The sequence below is a fragment of the Protopterus annectens genome, chromosome 9.part0 (assembly GCF_019279795.1).
Source record: "Protopterus annectens isolate FY-2018-M chromosome 9.part0, PAN1.0, whole genome shotgun sequence".
In the NCBI taxonomy this organism is placed as follows: domain Eukaryota; kingdom Metazoa; phylum Chordata; order Ceratodontiformes; family Protopteridae; genus Protopterus; species Protopterus annectens.
The window spans coordinates 897930460-897947665 of record NC_056743.1 but is presented as its reverse complement, the minus strand read 5'-3'; the positions used below and the strand labels follow the sequence as shown (position 1 = coordinate 897947665).

The 17206-nt window shown below is 40.5% G+C and overlaps 1 protein-coding gene across 1 annotated transcript in view; it reads left to right on the top strand.

Annotated features, from left to right (window-relative positions):
* Positions 1-17206, top strand: part of LRP1 (LDL receptor related protein 1) — a 2772300-nt gene that overhangs the window by 1926345 nt on the left and 828749 nt on the right. The window contains exon 50 of the mRNA XM_044083629.1: positions 16870-16992. Coding sequence (XP_043939564.1) covers positions 16870-16992 — 123 coding nt within the window. The remainder of the gene's footprint in view (positions 1-16869; positions 16993-17206) is intronic.

Sequence of the window (17206 nt, the reverse complement as noted above, 5' to 3'; positions counted from 1 at the left end):
ATTCCTTGCCTAGGCGCTGATCACAATGTTGCTAGCTGTTGGTTTTGTGCTAGATTCAACCAACACACTATCAAGCGTCGGTTCGATTTTACATTTCATTACTTTGACCGAAGATTTAATTATATAATGCTGTCAGAACAGCCGACAACCGGAGTTTACAAAAAACGCAAGGACAAGGATAGGCATCCAAGGTCCAAAACCGACGACGAAGCCTCTTCTAGGCCAGTCGCCGGTTGTCAGTGAGGCACTTTCGCAGCCCCTGGCGCCCGCTACCTCAGAGCCACAGGCCGATACCGACTCCCACGTGGAGCCGACTGGGCCTCTGGAAACTCAAGGTATTGGACACTCGGAAATCAGTCTCTCAGATGGGTCCGGAGCCGCTGAGCAGGCATCGGCTTCTGAGGGTGTCTTCAGACCTACACAACTATGTATTAAGCCATCCTCAGCTTCAAAGACTAAAGCAGCTCTAAAGACAAAGAAACAAGTACAGCATTCTCCTATGCAGACTTCCATGCCTAAAAAACAGATGCTCAAAATGGGCGAAGACCTAATTAGTTTAATCAGAGGCTCCCATCCCCCTCCGGTTAAGAGGCCTAGGCAAGAGACAGACTATGATTCTTCTGATCAGGTATCTATTTCCTCTGATTCCTCTTCTGAACAGAATTACTCCATGCCTCCCTATGAGGATTCTGATGCTGAAGAATCCATTCCTTCAGCCTCTCCTCCTGAGGACTATTCCTTTGGGGAAACACTGCATACTATGAAGGGAGCATTTCCACTGGGAGAGCCAAGAATATTCTGAGTCTAAGAAAAGGCTCAAAGACTTTCTTCTTCCTCAGCATAGACCCCTTGCCATTCCTCCTGTTCTAGACATTGTAGATGATGTATTTTCAGAGTCTGGACTGTCCCCTGACTCCCCTGCACCTGCTAAGCCAGACAGATACTACAGGGTCCCGGATTCTCATAAATTCCTATATAAAAACCCCGCTGCTGACCCAGAAACTATTTCTCAGGGTCCCAAGGGGGTTAAGGCTTCCACTGCAAAAAAACCCTGTACCCTCTGATAGGGATTCTAGGGCTCTAGACAGATGGGTGAAAAAAATATACACTTCTGCCACCCTGGCTGTAAGGGCTTTAAATTGTCAATTTCATATGCTTAAATATCAGCAATATTTAATGTCACTACTTTAACAGAAAATGTTGACAAATACTGAATGTTCAGAGAACAAGGAATTGAAGGATTTATTGCATGCAACTGAACAAGTGGGAAAGCATACTTTGCAATGTGGTTATGATTTACTGGAGGCCTCTTGCAGGGCCGCTGTTACAGGTTCTGTTATTAGAAGGCATGCTTGGTTAAAAGAACAAAATCTGCCTGATCATGTTAAAGCAAAATTATTAGATGTACCATTACAGCATGATACTTTGTTTGGTACTAAAGCAGAAGAGGTGTTGAAAAAAATGGAGGATAAAGCAAAATTCATGCAGACAGTCAAGGATTTCTTACAGGAACAGCCACCCAGGTTTAGCAGGAACTGGCCTTTTAAAAATCGATCCTTTCCAGTGTCAGACAGACCACAAAGAGGCAGATAAAGGCGTCCCAGAGGCAGATCTCAGCCCCAAGGCTCATACAGGCCTAAACAATGGGGTGCTCCTACCTCCAAAAGCAGAGAAGACCAATCACAGCCTTACAGGAAACAGTCCCAATGACTTTCCTCTACCAGTTCCAAGCAGTTTTCTTTTGACAGCCCCCTTAGGGGGAAAACTAGCACTTTTTTCATCAAATTGGCAAAAGGTTTCCCAAGACAAATGGGGTTCTGAACATAGTGTCCCAAGGCTACAGGTTCCATTTTCACACCCTACCAAGGTCAAAGGGCATGCCAGACCTGCCACACAATCAATGGGCAGAGGCACAAAAACAAATTACAGCCCTCATGGACATGAGGGCCATTCAACAAGTACCACAACAAGAGCAGGGACAAGGATTCTACTCCAGACTTTTTCTAGTACCCAGGAAAGACAAAACCTGAAGACCAATTGTGGACCTTTCTATACTAAATACGTTTCTGGAAGTTCCAAAATTCAGGATGTTGACTCTTCAGCAGCTACTGCCCATGCTGTGCAAGAGGGCTTGGCTAGTAACGTTGGACCTAAAAGAGGCATACCTGCATGTCCCAATCAGACAATCTTGCAGAAGATACCTCAAATTTATAGCTGGCTCAATGCATTACCAATTCTCTGCACTGCCCTTTGATTTATCTACTGCACCCAGGGTCTTTACAAAATGCCTGGCACCAGTAATTGTGTTTTGCAGACAAAAAGGAATTCAAATTTATCCCTACTTGGACGACTGCCTAATTCAAGCAGAGAACAAAGACACTCTTCTAAAGCATTTGGCGTTTGTAAAAAGATTACTAATTGGCCTAGGGTACACAGTAAACGAAAAGAAATCAAAACTAGTGCCCTCTCAAGAGATAATATTCCTGGGTGCAAGCTTAAATACAACTGCCCAGATGGCTTATCTCATGCCAGACAAGCAAAAACAACTGACTACTTATTTCAAGAAATTGGCAACAAAAACCCACTTATCTGCAAGGAAAATCCTGCAGGCCTTGGGTTTCATGGCATCCTGCATTCTACTAATTCCATGTGCCAGACTGCATATGAGGAAACTACAATGGTATATGAAAAGTGTTTGGACTCAGCATTGCCACAGCCTGGAGACGGTAATTGCACTCACTCCCTGCCTGCAACAGGAGTTTCGATGGTGGGCAGAAGCCTGTCACCACAACAAGGGTCTGCCATTCAGTTTACCCACAGCCAGACAGACACTGACAACGGATGCATCAGATTATGCCTGGGGGCCCATATGGCAGGAAAATGTATTCAGGGCACATGGCCTGCAAACCAGATGCATCTTCACATCAATCAAAAAGAGATGCTAGCTGTTCAAAATGCCCTGACGGCTTTCAAGGACCTGCTTCATCCAGGACAATTACTGATAAAGACAGACAACACTACGGTCATGTGGTACATAAACAAGCAGGGAGGTACTCATTCCTACCTCCTCTGCAGACAAGCAGTGACCTTATGGGACACAGCATTGGCCTTTCAGGTACACCTGTAAGCACAATTCCTGCCAGGAAAAACAAATACTCTGGCAGACTAACTAAGCAGAAACCTTATGGATCCCCACGAATGGAAACTGGATCCACAAGTCTTCAGGATGATAATAAGGAAATGGGAATGCCCAGACATAGATCTATTTGCCTCCCCTCACAACTCTCAATTACAGAGATTTTGCACAAGGATTTACCACAAGCAAGCATGGAAAGTGGATGCCCTATCATTCAGCTGGAAAAATCTAACAGTATATGCTTTTCCCCCACTACCTCTCCTTCCCAGAGTACTCCTAAAGGTCAGACAAGAGAAGCCAAAAATGATTCTGATTGCACCAGACTGGCCACGCCAGCACTGGTACCCAATTCTGAAGAGCTTGTCTCGAGGTCCAGCATGGATATTGCCTCAAACTTCTCACTTGCTGACCCAACAAAACAATCAGATCCTGCACTGCCAACTCAGAACCTTAAATCTGGCAGCATGGTGGATAATGTAGCCATTCTGAACACTCCTCTTTCAAAAGCTGTTATGGATGGAGGCCCAGTACCAGAAAATCTTATGCAGAAAAATGGAAGAGATTCTGTGCTTGGAACCAGGAACAAGACCTTGACACATCTGTACCAAACATTCCTCGGATTTTACAATACCTGACTGAGATGCTGAACAAAGGCCTTTCTTTCTCATCAATTAAGATTCATGTCTCTGCCATTTCTGAACATTACAATACAGAACCACCTATCTTTTCTCACCCTTTAATAAGGCAGTACCTCAGAGGGGCCAAAACATTAGGCCTCCAAGGAGAGCACCAATTCCGGCCTCGGACCTCAATTTTGTTTTAGAAAAACTCACACTGCCTCCTTTCGAGCCAGCATCAACAGCGGATATTAAATTCTTATCCTGGAAAACAGCTCTGCTCCTAGCCATTACCTCTGCAAGGCGAGTCTCAGAGTTACAACAAGCACTCATGGCTGTGGAACCTTTCGTCATTTTTCATCCAGACAGGGTTTCTCTGAGACAAACCCTACATTTATGCCTAAGGTGGTGTCCAGCATGGCCCTCAACCAAACCATTCACTTGCTTACCTTTTACCCAAATCCACAGAACAAGGGTGAGAAAATTCTGCATTCTTTGGACATACACAGGCAGTTACGCTTCTACTTGGACAGAACTAAAGCTTTCAGAAAGACTGAGCAACTTCTAGTGTCATATGCTACAGGATCACAAGGAAAGGTGATCTCAAAACAGAGTATTTCTAAATGGATAGGCCATTGCATCCGTTTCTGCTATTCTCAACATGGCAAATCAGTGCCTAAGGGCATTAGGCCTCATTCCACCAGAGCAACAGCCACTTCAGCAGCCTTCCTCAGGGGAGTGCCAACCAAAGAAATCTTAGAGGCTGCAACTTGGAGTTCAGTGCACACCTTTACAAAGCACTACCACTTGCCTCTCTACTCTTAAGTGCAGAGCAGGCTTCACCACTGCAATTCTGCAGGGCCTCATAGCCTCTCCTAATCCTATTTAGCCCAGCCACCCTTCCTCAGATTTGGGATTCAACCCAAGAGTAATGACTGCAACAGTGAAACACGATGAACATAGTACAGTTGTGTACCTACCATAAATATAGATTTTCAAGTGTATTCACTGTTGCATTCCAGGTTACCCACCATCCCCCTTCTCTTTGCTAGGACTTATCTGCACTTCTCTTTCCTATACAACCTTTTTGGGGTATTTGCTTGTAGATGAAGGAAATGTTATTTTTGTGTATGCATTTCTTATTGGTATATTTTTCAGCCTACCTATTTGGGGCACCTGACATCTGGGGCAAGAAAAACTGGAGAAAATGGCGTTGGCTGCATCTTTTATGCCCCTGGCGCACTGACCTCAGGGAAGAGGTGACAGCAACCGACGCCGGACCTAGACTTTGCAATTCTGGCTGACTGTGGATAACCCAAGAGTAATGACTGCAACAGTGAATACACTCGAACATCTACATTTATGGTAGGTACACAACTGTACTTTATCATGCAGTATCTTGTATGCTGTATTAATTTTTCCTTTTTTAACAGCAGCTTCTATTCTGGTTTCAACTAAAAACTCTTATCAGAGCAGGTCTTTCACGTAGGTCTTCCCTATCCCTTTCTTTTTGCCTGATATCAGTCCCTTGTAGGGAAGGCAGTCTGTAGCCTGCAGTCCATACGTCTTCTTGGCCTCATCCAACTCCTGTTCCCTTTCTCTGTCTTAATTATATACTCCAAATACATTGGTTCCTTTACCAGGTTTCTCCAGTAAGTACCGTCACCCTCTGGAATATTTTCTGTACCCCTACTTGCAGTCATCCGTATTGGCAAATCTCTATTTTCCATTCCTGTGCTGGCTTAGTTCTTTGAATTCTTTCTGCTACGTTATGAATATAATATTCTGTATGATGGTGGTGGTTCTTAATGATTTGCATCCAAAATCCCACTGTCTCAATGTTTTTTAGACTTCCCCTCTACTTCATCGTCATCCCTTCTAGTTTGAGTTATAACCTTCTCCTTGTATTATGTGTAGAAGCCTCAACTGTGTAGCTCTGAAATATCCCTTAAAATCAGCTAATACTAAACCACCTTATTCTATTGGAAGGATCAGCTTTATCCCACTTAACGCTTGCCTATTACCCTCCCAGATATATTCTTTCAGTTCTTTGTTATTGTCCATAGCTTCTCCTTGTTGGTAAAAATATGCCTGATCTACACATTAAACTAAAGGGACTAAAACATTTTCATTGCTTGTCTCTTACTGTCCATATCCATAAATAACAGCTTCCAGTTTTACAGTTTGTGTGCTGTCTTTTATGTCTCTACCTACTGACCTTTAGCTGCCATAACAGGCGCATTTTTAATCCATACTTTTAAATACTTCATATTATCATGTCCCCATAAATATGGATATTGCCTAACCACCTCATGTGTAGGTACATAATTTATGGCTGTAGGTTTTATTTTATCTTCATTAATTTTATATCCCGAAAAGACCCGCCACACTTTCCAGTATAGTAGTTATTTGTGACTCAGTAATGGGACACCCTGTTATGCTAATCATCGGGCTATGCAAGGAGACTAATTGTCATTTGCCTGTCAGAAGCCAGAATTTACCACATCATTTAAATGCTCGAGTAATTGTACAGTAAGTGTACATATGGCACACTAATTGTACACGAGTGTAAATGACTTGAGACATACCTCCCTGGATTGTATGAGGAGAGAGACATGATGGAGCTCTAACAATATACGTCTCATTCAGGTATAAACCTAGCCTTGAGCAGCATTCTATCATTGCCAAGAATGATTCCTCAATGTGAACAAAAGGTGATTGACTTCAACAGCTGGCTTAGCTTCTGGTATCATTCAAAGGAGATACTATATGCTTCTGCCTGAGAAGGGATGACAGGGCTGTCCTCTTTGCTTTGCCAGAGATGGCCTACAGCCCCCCCCCCCAAGGTTTCCATATTTTGACTAAAATGTTGTCCATGCCCAAAGTGCCTTTGTAGGCAGTGTCAGTATTCTAAAGCTTCCAACATAGTTAAACAGAATCCAGGAAGCATTAACCCACTGCTTTTCAATGCTAGGAGCCTAAAGAAAACCTCCACTCCCTACAAGTATTAGTTACTCTAGCAAAAGTTGATATATGCATTTTCACAGAGACCTAGTTCAAGACCACTGAAAGTACTCCTTCGTTGTAGGGCTTCAGTGCTCATATCTCTCTCAGTCCCACTGCATTAGATAAAGGCATTAAAGGCAGAGATGTCTCTAATATTTTTTAAACAAAAGTCTTTCTTCCTGACTTGTTAGACAAGGTAATGACTATGTATTAAGCCAAACAGCATTCTCCAGGGAGGTTTCAACTACATTTCCATAACCTTGGAAACTTATGTCCTTAATTATATATGTCCATAAATTTCTGGACTTCTTAAGTACAAGTTCTCTGAAACAGCTGGTCTGCAGTCCAGCTACTGGTGATAGAATCCTGGACTTGGTCCTTACCAATATGAGGCAGCTTTGCTTCCCACCAGTTGTAACCTCCTTCCTTTTCGAATCTGACCACAAAATCAGTCATGTTTTACCTTAAGACTGAAGCATGAAGCATCTTCCAGTACTGACATATTTGGAGACTAAGTGAAGGCTAATCTACTACAACTGACTGGTGATCTGGCTAAATTCGAAAGCCCATTCCACCTCAGTGATCCCACTGCTTATGCAGACTCCTTTATTGTCAAAGTCTGTGCACATGTAAATAATTGCACAGATGCATCTGTCCCCCTCAGAAATTAATACAATGCCAAATTCAAACATAACCCCTGTGGTGGAACCCTGATATAAACAGGCTGTGTAACAAAATAAAAATCATTGCAACCAAAAGTAAATCCAACTGTAAGGAGTCCAAAAACACATGCTGAACTAAACAAGGAACTGTAGATCTGATCAACTCAACCAAAGATAGATGTGAAGTAAAAATAGCCAAAGAGGCAAAAGATAACCAGAAGCTCTTACTTACTATGTTAGAAGTCTGAGAAGTAATGTCCAGCACTGCACAGTGTTGATAGTAAGGGACGTCACATATGCTGACCCAGAGGATATAGCCAGTCTGCTAGTGGAAATATTCAGCTCCAACGTCACTCCCCTGTCCTCTCCAGTAATCTTAGAACAAACACTCCCATCTGTAGTTTCTTGGATCTCCCAAGAGCAAGTTTTAAAGGTACTAAGACCAAGAACACTACATCTGTAGAGCTGGATAATATACCAGGCTGTCTTCTTGTTAACCTGAAACATGGCTTGTCAGATGCCCTACACAGGTTATTCAGATTATCCTCAAAGCAGGCTTTGTGCTGGATGAATGGAGAACAGCAACAGCCATCCCCTTAAACAAAAGTGGGTTCTCAACATACTCCAATAATAATAGACCTGAAAGTCTGACCAGTTTCATCTGTAAGCCTATGGAAAGGATAGATATGGAACTAATAAATAGGAGCATAAGTAACCTACAGAAGCAGTCCATCCCAGTTCGGATTTGTCAGTGACAGGCCTTGCCTAATTAATCTGGTTGACTTCTTTGAAGAGGACAAATCAGGGCACGTTGTGTATCTGGACCTTGCAAAGGCATTCATCACTATCCCACACTTGGGCACTTACCTCTCAATTATCCAGATTTTTGCAGAATGTCCGGATTTTTTGCTTCATATTTTTGGTCTGTTCCTCATAAAATTTGTGGTTTTCTGGAAAATTGCTGAGATTTGTGGTAACTAAAGAATGATGCACATTTGAGATTCAGACTTTACATCCTTCAGAAAATGCATGCTAACACAAAACCTGTTACTCTATCAACTAAGTTTCTAAGAGCAGTATTTAAAATCTGTCCATATTTTGAGTCTTTGCCCTCCCATTATTTTAAGCTTTGTTCAGATTTCTTGCAATAAGAAGTTGAGCTGTATACTCTGGCATTGTAGATAAACAGTCACAGCTAAATGTTAACCCTCTATTTAACTTGTTAGATAGCAAATTGACTTGCAAATAGAGTTCACAAAGTAAGGGTTGGTTTCCTCTACCTCCTTCAAAACACTTGTACCTGGCAGAGTGCCCCATCGTTCAGTCCTTGGACCATTCCTGTTTGGCATTTACTTCTTGGCGATCAAAGCTAATGTTAAGGGTTTGTGGCTGACCAAGCTTGCAGATTACTGCAGACTTGATGTCATCATAAACTCCTCAGAGGACATTGTGATCCTATAGGATGGCCTGTCCAAAACAAATAGTTGGTGTCAAAACCATGGACTAAAAATATTGTATCCTTAGTCAAACATAACATCCTTTGTGACTGTCACATTGGCAACACCCCCCCCCCCCCAATTTTTGTATTTGGAGATCTGGGAACGTGTGTTGACAGTGAATTGTTTGTTGCTTGATCGCCACGTATCCAGTATTGTAAAAATGTCCTTTTTCATCATACAGCTTATATCTAAGAATATGATTTTCAGATCCAGGGATGTGATTGCTCCACTGCACTCTGCCGTTATTAGGCTGATCATTGTGTATAATGCACCCTTCAATATTCGGTATTTAAACATGTGTCACAAGTGGAATGACGATGCTTTTTCACAAAAAAAAAAGTCAAGGGCTTGAATCATAAAAACCCTTCAGACAGACTCAGACAGTGGCACACTGTAGAATAAAGTCACCAGTAAGTACCAAAACACCAGTAGGATCCCAAGGAAGCAATGAAGGCAGTCCCAACTACCATATCACACGGTTTAAACTCCTTGGACACAGTGTAAAAGCTCATATTTGCATCAATAATTCCAAAGCCATGCTAAGTACAAGGTTTTAAAAGATTTAATCTTAAAGCTTACACAATGATAAACTCAACTGCATTAATATCTGACCTCTGTCTAGTGCAGGTAAATAGATATTAACTGTTTTTTTATATTAATTTATATAGATATAATATCACAACAACCATGTAAGACAGACAGAACTACTTAGCCTCATATGAAAGTTCTCAGCTAGATGAATAAAATGCTGCTGATGGTATGTGTGTAACTTGAGTGGTTGCTGAGATATTGTAAGTTGTTTACAAAATATTACAAATGTAATAGTTACTGTGACTTATAAAATTAATTTTAAGACCAAGAACCTAAAGAATACTACCACTGTAAAAAAAAGTTTGTGCTGAAGAGTTTGCCATTTATACGTCTTTCATAACTCCTATGGTTCAGCAGATATGAACATTTGTTTAAAATGTGAGGACATCATTTGATTCAGTGAAAAGGCTTAGGCTCTGCCCATTGGAAGTTACAGTGTTAACTTCCTGAGCTCCATTGGAGTGAATGAGTTAAAGCAGAGTGCTTATCTTGCCCTTTTCAAATGTAGTTTGGATGCATGACTAAGAAACTGAAAATTCACCCCTAGTTTAGCACCGCTGACTTTTTTGGATAGAGGAATCATGTTATTACCCCCAAAATGTACTTGTTCGGCATGCCTGTGGATATTCATATAGCCAACTATAATGGTTAATAATTGTCATAGGAATGCAAGACTAGGCTTCTTATGTTCCTCACAAATCAATAGTCTAGTACCTATAAACCTACCTGTGATGCATGAGATAATAAGAGGCCCCGCAATATACTTGGGTGCCTTTTAAAATGGTTTCTAAAAGCAAAGCAGAGGCAACAAATAAACCTGGCCTTGCTCTACCAGCTTGCAAACTTTTTACGTTACACAAGTCTTGCAGAACCATCCCAATTCTTTTGCAGTACCTGGCCAATATAAATTTTTATGTTGGCATCTTGTTTGTGCATTTTATGCACACGTGACCTGAAAAAAAGAATGTCATAAGCTATGGAAAGAAGTGCCCGACTTTAAGCCATTGGGATGACGACATTTTGTTTTACATAGCCTTCTTGCTGTCCTTTAGGAGCCAGTTTTCTATACAGTAATGTATTGTCCCAGTTATTGGACTTCTGTTGTCTTTGGGTATCAGGGGCCTCTTTGCTTTACTCTCTTAAGTTATGTAAAGTGGGATGTAAGATTTGTGTGCATCTCAGCTGTGTGTTTATAATCATCCCAAGTAAAAAAAACAAAGCAAAGTTTACGGCATTAATGGGCCCGTACAAACAAAATAACCAATGTAGAACAAAATAATTAGTCCAGGACCAAACACGGCATCTAAATAAAACAAACTTTAATAAATCAAGCTTAAAAGAGGGTTAGCGCTTTCATGCCTCACAATAGGCACTTCTTCAGACAATCTAAGACTGATAATTGCTTCTGCTTCCGATGATAACAAAGCTGTATTTTTAGAGACAACCCATTCCTAAAACAAAAGCGTGGTACATTACTAACAATCCCTAAAATGTTATTACCTAATATAAATAAGCACTGGCCAATTTCTCCTTATCACATCACATACCCCACTTACATTGTTAGAGAAAGTAACAACAGGTTTAACATATTTGTCTTGTGTTACTCTTCTCCTAGAGGGTGTAAACACTCTCTCTTAAAAAAGTAAGGTTGAGCCACTTCATATCTTGGTTCTAAAACCTTCTACAGGTTTAAATGGAGATGAGAAAAACAGCTGTGTAAAAGATCAGCCTGATAAACATTAGTTTGTGCATGTAAAGGAAACATTTGAAATCCACATTCAAAAAACTTTTGTGTATCATAGGTGAGAACAATAGATTTTTATCATAATGGTTACTCTGTCCATATTATGTTGGAATGTAAATGGCCTTATGGATATAGTCAAAAAGGAAACCATATTAAATTATATGCAGACTACAAATAGCAGTGCTGCAGGAGACACATTTGACAAGAAATGAGCATGTGAAATTGACAAAGGATTTCAGAATGGATATTCAGCAGAATATCAGGGGCAAAGGGAAAGGAGAGTAATAATACTGACCACTAGAGGGCTCCAATAGTGATAGAAGAGTGGAAAATGCAATAATAGTAGATTTGTGGTATTAAGGGACTGTTGGCAAGAGTGGATGATTACACTGGAATGTGTTTATATTCCACCAAAAACTGCTGTTATGGAGCTTAAGAACATTTTGGGTAAAATCTACTTTCATCAGGAAATATTACTTATAGATGCAGACTATAACTTGAATTGAAATAATGAGGATGTATCAGGGGACAGGGTCTATATTAGAACATCGAAGCTTCAAAACTTCGAATATTCTAATATCGAACCCTATTCAGCAAAAGCTGAAAACATCGAACATACAGAACAGTGAATTTTTTCCTAGGGAAAAAATTTGCTGTTCCAAAACACATACACACAAGACAAGCACACCAAACAAACAGCAATCCACACATATGCACCTAAAATCTTACACCTAATCCTACGCTAAACTATACACACACACCACTAACTATCCACTTACCTTAACCCTAACCCTAAGGTCCATCACTATCGCACAATTACCTCACCCGTGCCCTAACTTACCTATCCGCCCTAACCCTCACGTCCACATAATCGCACACTTACCTGACCGGCACCCTAACCCGCCTAACCTGCCGTAACCCTCACGTGCACACAATCACACACATACCTAACCCGCACCCTAACCCACCCTAGCCATCACATTCACACGGTCACACATATACCTAACCCACACGCTAACTACCCTAACCCGCACTCAATCACATACTTACCTGAACCCGACCCGTAACTTTCCACCACAGCACTGAAAATACCGAAGCAACAGAAACGGACAACCAAATTCTTTCCCTAGGAAAAAATTTGGTTTTTTGTTGCTTCAATATTTTCAGCTTTCGCTGAAAAGGGTTCGATATTAGAACATTCAAAGTTTTGAAACTTCGATGTTCTAATATAGACCCAGGGGACATAGGGAAAATATGACAAATTCGGTAGATTTCTAAATAAATTTATGAAAATGTTTGGTATAGAAGTGAATTCAGTAGATGGAATACAGACAGAACTTGCATATTATTCCCAAAGGTACGGTAACTGGGCTACACAGGATAGAAATTACATTTCACAGGACCAGTTGCCTTTGATTGAAAGCTTTGACCCATCCATTAACTGTTTTACATCATGAACTAGTAAAAAGTGTGGTAAAAGTGCAGTGTAATGAAGTAAGAACAAAACACTGTCTCTTTCCCACTTACCTTTTAAAAAGAATTCAAGGAATGGGTTGTGGAAATTCATTTCAAATTACTAGGGAAGATGGAAATTTCTTCAGAAGTGATAGTGAGTGGGATAAAATTAAGTTAAAAATTGGTAGAAATAAGAGTGATATGGTTAAGTAGTAGGAATTATTTAGAGAGCCTGACAAAAATTAAAGTATTTTAGAATAAGCGGGATCTCAGAATAAGAAGAGGAGCCGCTGCAGAGTATTAAGGAAGCTAGAAAGTATTTGGATAATATGCATGAGTTTAGAAAGATTGCTGTTAAGCAACTGTTAGATAACTCCAGAGCACAAAAAGCATTTAGTACAATGACTTAGAAAGCTGCCTCACAGCAAGAGGTTCTCCTGTTCGATTCTCGGCTGGAGTGCCTTCTGTGTTGGAGTCTGCATGTCCTCCCAGCGGTTGAGTGGCCTCCAAAAGATATACGTGAATGGGCGTGCCTTTGCTGAAGGCTGGGCGTTGGGCTGGCAATTCGGTACCATAAAAATCGACTGCCAGTCATTAGCGGACCGGAGTTCCGCTGTGGTGACCCCTAACTGGGAAAAGCCGAAAAGACAAACAACAACTTAGAAAGTTGAAAGGATTATTACCAAATTTAGGGAGCCTATACCAAGAAAAATGGGCAGAGATCATATAGAGATATTCGAGATATTTCAGAACTTTTTTGAAAATTTGTATTAAGCAGAGGCATTTGGAAACCAAGAAAGAGCACAAAATGGAAACATTTATGGAAGACTTAATTATGCCAAGGTCAGAGGAAAATGAGGCTCAACCAACTAATTGTTATAAAGGACAAGATGAAAAAAAGCAGTGATGTATAATCAGTCTGCAGGGATGTCTTCAGGAACAGATGATATTCCTGTGGAAGTTTGGAAGTTGAGGGAAAGAACTGATAAAGATCTGGAAGATTTTGTTTAATAGTATTTTAAAATTATAAGTATCAGCATCTTGGAAGAAAACTGTGGTGGCTGTATTATCCAAAGAGGTAAGGACAGAGTAAGCTGGGACTTTGAGTAGGGCAATGGAAGCATTTCCATTCACTAGTACAATGATGAGGTTAATTAGGAGGATATACACAGGATCAGAGACAAGAATTTGTGTGGGAAGGTTCCTCTCAGATTCTTGGTTATATATTCTTCTCAGATAAGTTGTGTTTGAACAGAGAAATCAGGTAGGAGTGTCTTCTTTGCCTTTATTTACTTAATATTTAGATCTATAACAAAAGAAAGTGGGTTAGGTTCATTATACCAATATAACAAAGTAGTTAAATTTACCTTATTTGATTGGCTATTTTAGAGGTACATCTTTAAGGCTTATATGCATAACACAAGCAGAAGGTTATAATTCGAAGTGGAAAGGGATGTCGATGAAGCAGGGGAGGGAGGTTGAAGAGATAATGAGTATGTGGGATTTTGGAGGAAGATCTTTGAGGAAAATAACAGTAAACAGAATATTATATTTTTAAAGTTGCAGAAAGTATTCTAAGAACTAAGCCAACACAGGAATGGAGAAAGGAGATTTTGTCAATAGAGATTATTCTAAGTAGGGGACAGAAAATAGGTAGGCGTAGGATGGAATTTACTGGAGAAAACTGGCAAATGAACCAGTGTATTGGGAACAAATAACTAGCAAGAGGGAGGTAATGGGAGTGCGATGAGGTCAGCAATACGTTTGTACTACAGGTTAGAAACGGCCTTCTCTAACAGGGATTAATATTAAAGTGTACACAATGAAAAAGCTGAACCACCTCTAAAATGGATAAAGTGGTTAATCCTCTTCTGCTAGGTAAATCTTTTACTCATCAGATGACCTAAACGATAACCCAGGCCCAGCCACCTCCACACGACACGTTTCATTTCACACACTGTCCCAATCACATGTTATAACTCTACCACAGATATGCAATCCACTAGCTCCAAAAATTCCACTCTCTCTCACATCAGCTGTCACAGATGAGGAAATGCAAGGAAATTTACCACCTGAATATTCGAAGTATTGGGAATAAACAAGACACAGTTGAGCACTGGCTTCTAGAATACAAACCTACAAGCATGACATTTCTGGAATGACTGAAACCTGAGTGAAGAATGTCACTTGGTTGTCAATATTATTTTCAGTCTCACTACCTTGTAACCCTAAAGAGTAGACCAGGTTACAAAATAGAGTGGTAGAGGAACTCTGCCTTACTCTTTTTAAGCAAATAAATAAGAGCTGCCAAACTTACAAGTAATGGCATCACCTGAAGGGGGAGTGTCTCCCAGCTGGCTAGCAGTACAAATCACTATTCGAAACTCTCATGGTCTATCCCCTTCTTGCAAAGTTATGTCTAGCTGAGTCTGCAGTTTTCCTCCTCCAATAATTTAATCCACCATTTCTGTAGCAACAAACTTTCACAGCTGCTTAACTCCCTTACAAGACCCAGCCCTAATAATTTTAACAAATGCTCCCTACTGTATCTTTTTTCTGTGTACTTGCACTTTATCTTTTTCTGTATACTATAATAATTTCTGTGACCACCTACTCATTCAAACCTTTAAATCTTTAAAAAAAACAAAAGTTCTTCCAGTATCAGCATCATTCAGATCCAGGGTTGATGCTAGAGAAGAACAAATATGGCACTGCGTTCCCTTGAATGAACAACCTTTCCTTGGACCCTACTTGACACCCTTGCACTGTTCAGTTCCCTCATAAAACCGGTCCTAGACAAACATAACCCAATAAAATGAAGACAGGCTAAGGGGACAATACTGCCATAGATGCACTCCTACTATGGCCCATAGCATTGTGTGTGTTTTGCCTCTCAGGATATGATATGAGGGAGAATTGCAAGAACCCTAGAGTATTCGAGTTACAGCTACCACTCAGGCTATCTTAGAAGAAGCTACATGGTCTTCTGTTGATAACCTTTCCAAACATTGCACACTGTACATGTCTTCCATGGCAAAAAGGTAGGCTTGCTATCAGAATCCTGCAGGGGATGTTGCAGGCTAGCCCTTCCTTTCAGGCCATGTCCTTATCCTCGCAAGCTCTGGAAATGTTTCCATTGGTACAGCTTCTGTATCAGTGATCTAAAGTAACATAGCATAATCATGCTAATACTTGCCATACTGGTAGACACACGGCATAATCATGCTAATACTTGCCATAGTGGTAGACACATAGCACGATCATGCTAATACTTGCCATAGCGGTAGGCATATAGCACAATCAAGCTAATACTTGCCATAGTGGTAGACAGTATAGCACAATCATTCTAATACTTGCCATAGTGGTAGACATATAGCAAAATCATGCTAATACTTGCCATAGTGGTAGACACATAGCACAATCATGCTAATACTTGCCATAGTGGTGGGCACAAAACAGAATCATGCTAATATGTGGCATAGAGGTAGACAATTCAGATAGATCACTGTTAGAGTTACTAGTCATTTCATCAGCCATTCCCTCAGTCTGTGTGGGGCTGGGGCGAAGTACCTTGTCCTTATGCTACACCTACTCTTCCCCTTCTGTCGTACAGAGCCCTTCCTGAATCTGAGTAGATTTGGAAAGCATATTTTCTTACCCCTCCTCTCCATTTAGAATTCGCGAGGCCTTTCTCTTTATGTCTTTGAAGGTAATCCCAGGACCATTTTTTTCATGGTAGATGTCCTTTTGTGTCTATGTGATGTGTATGTTTAAGGAATGACTTATGTCAAGTAGCAAAGCCTGAGAACAACCATCCTAAGCCTGCAGAAAAAGATGCTTAATTCTTACCACACAAGGTAGACCTGATTTGTATTCCATTTATCTGTATTTTTTTTTGTGTGTGCCTTTTGAACAGTGATCTGTGTTGCTTTCTTATTTCACAATTTGTAAAGGGTTTTATTATGTAGTTTTCTGAGATAAGTTTCATCTTTACATAAATGTAATGCTGGGATAGGCTCTGGCTCCACAAAGGCACTGAACTGGTGCAGATACTTAGATTGGAGAATGAAGTAAATTAATTAGTGTCTTTTGACTGGTATGTCTTTTAGTAAGCAGAATCTGATACTGTAATTAATATTTCTATCCTTTCCTCATTAAGCAGGGAAGAAAACCAAGTGTCCTCCCAATCACTTCTCCTGTCCCAGTGGACCCTGCATCCCTATGAGCTGGACTTGTGATAAGGAAGATGACTGTGGGAATGGAGCAGATGAAATGCACTGTGGTAAGATTTTAATGGCTGCTTCTTTTACATCTCTGTCTGTGGTACACTTGAGAGCAAGAAAATTGTTTGGTGTTTGATTTTCTTATTGTTAATGTGTTGTAGAGGTCAAGTACATAGACTATGAATGTACATGTGATGAAATAACAATTTTTTGTCCACAGGATTGCCTAATGACTCCCCTTTCTTTTACCTAAATGACCCATTTATTCCTCCA